The sequence below is a fragment of the Triticum aestivum genome, chromosome 1B (genome assembly GCF_018294505.1).
Source record: "Triticum aestivum cultivar Chinese Spring chromosome 1B, IWGSC CS RefSeq v2.1, whole genome shotgun sequence".
In the NCBI taxonomy this organism is placed as follows: domain Eukaryota; kingdom Viridiplantae; phylum Streptophyta; class Magnoliopsida; order Poales; family Poaceae; genus Triticum; species Triticum aestivum.
The window spans coordinates 370,611,120-370,617,656 of NC_057795.1; the positions used below are offsets into that span (position 1 = coordinate 370,611,120).

The window sequence follows — 6,537 nt, forward strand, 5'->3', positions numbered from 1 at the left end:
TTAATCAACAACCAAATTTTATTTTTAGTCAATTGCACATTTACAATAAGATGACAGGTAACTACAGTTATTGCCTAAAAATCATTAATAATTTATCACCAGAAATGTGCAAATTATATGCTGGGGCAGTTACTTGAGCAGCATTGATATCACGCAAAGAAAAACCAATTTTCCTATCTATCCGCTATTACTATTTACCTTTTCTTATCGATTTTCCAGGATTAAAAATCGAAGAGGGAGTATTTTTCTTTCCTTGAGCAGCAATTTGAAATTGCCAATCTAGATTGACTATTGGAAGATTCCAAGGGCTCGTCAGCCCTGACGTCAGCACACGGTCGAACGTTCCCTTGCTTCTTTTCCAAGCACTAGGGCGATGACGTAAATACCGATCAACACGTTCCATCTGCTAGTTAAAACGGCAACCGCACTGCTCCACACCATCCTCATCTCAGTCCTCCGCATCCATTCCAGCAGGAGAGAGCGGAAGAGCACCACACGCTCGCCATGGACACGTGGCACATCTTTCTCGGCTCGATCCTCTTCGCCATCCCGCTGATCCTACTCCTCCGCGGCCGCAAGGGCGGCCGCCTCCGCGTCCCGCCCGGCCCGCCGTCCCTGCCGGTGCTGGGCAGCGTGGTGTGGCTGACCAACTCGCTCGCCGACGTGGAGCCCCTGCTCCGGCGCCTGTTCAAGCGCTACGGCCCCATCGTGTCCCTGCGCGTGGGGTCCCGCCTCTCCATCTTCGTCGCCGACCGCCGCCTCGCGCACGCGGCGCTCGTCGAGCGCGGCGCCACGCTCGCGGACCGCCCCGCCCTCCCTTCGCTGAAGCTGCTGGGCGAGAACGACAACACCATCACGCGCGCCAGCTACGGCCCCGTGTGGCGCCTCCTGCGCCGCAACCTCGTCTCCGAGACGCTGCACCCGTCGCGGGTCCGCCTCTTCGCCCCCGCGCGCTCCTGGGTGCGCCGCGTGCTGGCCGAGAAGCTGCGTGATGAGTCGTCCTCCGGCGGCGCGGCCGTCGTGGAGACATTCCAGTACGCCATGTTCTGTCTCCTCGTGCTCATGTGCTTCGGTGAGCGGCTCGACGAGGCCACGGTCCGCGCGATCGCTGCCGCCCAGCGCGAGCCGCTCATCTACAGGTCGAGGAAGATGGCCGTCTTCGCCTTCCTGCCGTCGGTGACCAAGCACCTCTACCGCGACCGCCTCCAGACCGTGCACGCCATGCAGCGGCGGAAGAAGGACCTGTTCGTGCCGCTGATCAACGCTCGGCGGGAGTACAGGAAACTCGGCGGCGAGCCCAAGAAAGAGAGCACGTTCGAGCACTCCTACGTCGACGCCCTGCTCGACATTAAGCTCCCCGAGGAGGGAAACCGCCCGCTGACCGACAACGAGATGATCAACCTCTGTTCCGAGTTCCTCGACGCCGGGACCGACACCACCTCCACCGGGTTGCAGTGGATCATGGCCGAGCTGGTGAAGAACCCGGCCATCCAGGAGAAGCTCTACAAAGAGATCAGCGCCACGAAGGGGGACGACCAGGACGAGGTCTCGGAGGAGGACGTCCACAAGATGCCGTACCTCAAGGCGGTGGTGCTCGAGGGCCTCCGGAAGCACCCACCGGCGCACTTCGTGCTGCCGCACAAGGCGGCGGAGGACATGGAGGTCGGCGGGTACCTGATTCCCAAGGGGGCGACGGTGAACTTCATGGTGGCCGAGATGAGCAGGGACGAGCGGGAGTGGGAGAAGCCAACGGAGTTCTTGCCGGAGCGGTTCCTGCCAGGCGGCGCAGGCGAAGCGGTGGACGTGACCGGCAATCGGGAGATCAAGATGATGCCGTTCGGCGTGGGCCGGAGGATCTGCGCCGGGCTGGGCATCGCCATGCTCCACCTGGAGTACTTCGTGGCCAACATGGTAAGGGAGTTCGAGTGGCAGGAGGTCCCCGGCGAGGAGGTGGACTTCGCCGAGAAGAACGAGTTCACCGTCGTCATGAAGAAGCCGCTGCGCCCACGCCTCGTGCCCCGAAGGGCCTGAGACAAAGTCCATCTCCATCAGCCAGTAGTCAAATTCGACCAGTAGTCCAGTCCTATCGCTTCGGTCGTTCTTGTTTAGTTTACTCCATGTTGATAATGGTTAATTCGTTGCTGTACGATGGAATATTACTAGTGCCGCTGTCGAGAAATTGAGGTGTTAGCTGCGTGTTTACTAGCAATTGATTCCTCGTTCAGAGGCCGGTTTTACATATGTTGCTTGATTGAGCAAGCAAGAGCACAGATTTCCTGCCTGGTTGAATTTCCCGTGGTCCTTCCAGATGGAGCTTGTTGACACGGATGCGCGAGAGCTCGGAAAGCGTGACACAAGTGGATGAGGCAGGAGGCAGTGCTCGTAGGCACGATGAGCTATCTCCGGATCATTTCGTGTTTCTGTTGATGACAAGTAGTTTAGGCCACTTGTTCGCAAAAAACAAGAGTAGTTTACATTACTCCTATGGCATGTGAACATAGATGAGGCGAATATCAAAGTGATACAAGCACTCAAATGCTTCCATCGTACCTACCAGTTTAAAAAAAATCAGTTCTGACTATTGTTAATGCTACTTTACTTCAGATTGCATCCTGTATTGGGGGTTGGGGCTGACTTGAGTGTTGCTATGGAAGTGATACAACATAATCTACATTTCGCTGATGATTCTTCTTCGTTGGGCCTTGTGAGTATATTTCATTTGGTCTCCTCTGGGAAAAAGAAGAAGCTGATTTCCCTTTGGTAAGCCTCCGAAGAAAACAGTCCGAAGCAAGAAAAAGGAAAAAACAATCAACCACCATAAAGTGTTGATAATCTAAATAAAATAGATAATACCTCGTGCGATGCTATGGAAATTGCTAATAAACATTTGATGTTTAAAATCTTTTGATTTTTATGAAAACACAGTGATGACAAAGAACTTTGTTTAAAAGAAATATTATTTAAAGCATCTAGAGAAAACGATTTGAAAAGCCGAATAATGTGTGTATGTGAAACTTTCATTAAATTCCTTACCTTAACAACTTATCATCAAGGTGATCAGGAAAAATCACTGTTCAAGATATCTTCTGATATTCCGATAAATCGGCCGTTTTATCGCTTACTGGTGTCTGACCGATATGATAAATCGACCGGTATGATAAATCAACCGATAAATCAGTCGATATAGCGATAAATCAGACGATATGGTGATAAAATGGCCGATTTACCCCTTATCATGGGTCGACCAATAAGTTCCCGATAAGCGATATCCCCAACATTGAGAAAAATAAGTCAAGTAGAGAAAATTGAGAAATCTCATGCCTTTGCAAAAGGGCAACACTAGGCACCGGTCGACCGGCCCAAATTTCGTTCGGTTGCCACTCATGCGCTTCCCTTTGATTGAGTCAACGCTAATTCTTCTCTTTTCGTCCACCTCGCCGACCCCCCTCCTACCAGCAATCTTCATCTGTGCGTGCACACGTCGGGTCTTTCTCATCGCACGTCCAACGCATATCGGGTCGTCGTCATTCGCCTCGGTGGTCACCGTCCCCCACATGCGTCGGTGGGTTCAAGTGGTCGGCGAGGTCCTCGCATGAAGCACCAGGCCACCTCCCACTCGTGCATCTCCCATGCTCGATCGTTGATTAGTCCCTTTAGTGATACGGTAAAGGAGCAAAAATGATTCTCATCTTTTCCCAACAGAGATGACCCTGAGTTATCAAACCCACAATAGGACGGTACTCTTTAAGTCAAGGGTTTCTAACAAGCTTTTGCAAGAGAAATAATTTTGGCTTTTGACCAAATCGGAATCAAGTTGACACTGAGAACACCTATAATAAAAATATGCATGGGTATGAGGACTTACAATCGGTATGTATAGATAGCCTTCCGCTTCTTGACCTGAAAACTTAGCATAGTTGTAGCGGTGGCATGATTATTATGTAAGGGTTAGTGAAGTAAAAATATTCAACACAAAGCTCTTGCTCAACTAGATAAAATAACTAAGTAGCTCTCAATTCTATTTCTTCTAGTTAACGCTTGCTTGTCGGGAATGCACGAAAGATGTTTTCTTTCTTTGACCAATCAAACATAAACTAGAGAGTGAAAGGTATGTATGATTCTAGAGTAACTCGCTAAGACACCCACGAGTGTTTGATCATCAAGGTTCTCAAGCACTTTGTTTCAATCATTGTTTGCTAAAACTTTTATTTGTTGTCACATGACAGGATTGTGACAAAGAAACGATCATGCATAAGGTTTCACGTTGGACTAATTTTGGTACTATGGACCAATATGTTATCTTTTTCGAGCTCTTGCGATCAGTACCTGTTATTTACCACATGCACATTCATTAAATAGAAATCTGAATAATATTTGATGCAGTGTTGCCACTACGTAGGGTAACAAACTCATAGCCAAAATCCGAGGTGAAACTCTGGTGGATCGTTCATTGGCCATCTGAGTTCTCAGCATAACATCAAGAAAGGTGATGAAGCCCCATTTACACACGTACATGTGCATACAGTAGTAAGGTTGTAGCACCAGTGGGAAGTCGAAGCACCATGTAAGAAATACAACATAGATTTTTGGCATAATCTCATTCACCTTTCAACTATGTTTCTCTAGACAATATAATCCACAAGTGTTACAGAGTCTACTAAAATTAACACTATGGGGTTGAGTTTCTCTAACATCATTTTATTTATATTTTTTCTCAAAATCCAAGTCTTTGAAAACTTTCTTGTGCATGGTTATTCTTTGTTAACATCACTTTCTTCAAAAAAAAAGTCTCATGAAAAGTCTTGGTTATCTAGATTAAATAGAAAAAAGGCTACCAAACTATATCAGCTACTAGAACAAAACCTTTATTTTAACTATCAAGACTTACTACCACTTGAACACATCACACATACTACTACATCTATTCTAAGTAATTCAAGTGCAAAAGATGGGAGTCATAGGACATACCTTCACGATCATGAATGTACACACTTCTCTTCCTTAAAATTGCATTTCCTTGTTGTCTGGCGCAGATCATCTCTTTTGAAATATAAACAATATTGAAGTAGAAATCCAGAGGCAAAAGAAAAGAGCAAAGCAACACTTATTCTATTTTTAGGTTTTTTTTGAAAGCTAATTTTGCAAATGAAAAATCACGAACAACGAAAAAAAGGAAAAACAAAAGCAAATAAAAAATCAAAGTGTTGGAACAAACCAACACGAGTGTTTGAAGGTAAGTGAGCTGAAGTACAACTACATTGCAACTTATTAAAAATGACACCGCCACATCTTGATGGAGGCAGTGGTAGTGACTTTGCCCAAGCTTAAGCTTTTGCAAGCCCAGACCGGTGAGATCATTATGGCAACGGCTAGTCAGGAGCCTATCGGTGTCAAAACCGGCAGATCTCGGGTAGGGGGGCCCAAGCTATGCGTCTAAGGATCAATGGTAACCGGAGGCCAGGAGACAAGATGTTTACCCAGGTTCGGGCCCTCTTGATTGAGGTAAAACCCTACTCCTGTGTCACGCACAATATGCGATACTATCCTAAAGAGACTCGAAGGTCCCACCAAGGATAGAACCGCATATTTGAAACGCTTTTGGAAGGTGGATATCATTACATCAACATTACATAATAGATGGGGATACATACAAAAGGCATACAATGCCACACGAATACATCAATACATCTTACATAAGATCAACATCCGACTACGGATGAAACACAAATAGAAACTCAACGGCATCCACCCTGCTAGCCCAGGCTGCCGACCTGGAACCTATCCCCTGATCGAAGAAGCAGAAGAAGAACTCCAAAACAAGCAAACATCGCTCTCGCATCATGATCGGCGCAAAACCTGTACCTGCAACTGTTGTTGTAGTAATCTGTGAGCCACGAGGACTCAGCAATCCCATTACCATGGGTATCAAGACTAGCAAAGCTTAATGGGAAAGGAAGGGGTAAAGTGGTGAGGTTGCAGCAGCGACTAAGCATATATGGTGGCTAACATACGCAAATAAGAGCGAGAAGAGAGCAAATGGAACGGTCGTGAAGCTAACAATGATCAAGAAGTGATCCTGAACTCCTACTTACGTCAAACATAAACCAAAACCGTGTTCACTTCCCGGACTCCACCGAGAAGAGACCATCACGGCTACACACGCGGTTGATGCTTTTTAATTCGAATCAGGTGTCAAGTTATCTACAACCGGACATTAACAAATTCCCATCTGCCCATAACCACGGGCACGACTTTTGAAAGTTTATACCCTGCAGGGGTGTCCCAACTTAGCCCATGATAAGCTCTCGCGATCAACGAAGGTTATACCTTCTCCCAGGAAGTCCCGATCAGACTCGGAATCCTGGTTTACAAGACATATTGACAATGGTAAAACAAGACCAGCAAAGCCGCCCGATGCGCCGACAATCCGGATAGGAGCTGCACATATCTCGTTCTCAGGGCAACACCGCATGAGACATCCTACGAGTAAAACCAGACCTCGATTTTCCCCGAGGGGGCCCCGCAGTCTACTCGTTT

At 47.6% G+C, this 6,537-nt stretch overlaps 1 protein-coding gene across 1 annotated transcript; it reads left to right on the forward strand.

The window, feature by feature from the left end:
* Positions 1 to 428: 428 nt before the first annotated feature.
* Positions 429 to 2,239, forward strand: LOC123125008 (cytochrome P450 89A2). Its single transcript, XM_044545558.1, has one exon. The coding sequence runs from the start codon at positions 505 to 507 to the stop codon at positions 2,029 to 2,031; it is 1,527 nt and encodes a 508-aa protein (XP_044401493.1). The 5' UTR covers positions 429 to 504; the 3' UTR covers positions 2,032 to 2,239.
* The last annotated feature ends 4,298 nt before the right edge of the window (positions 2,240 to 6,537 follow it).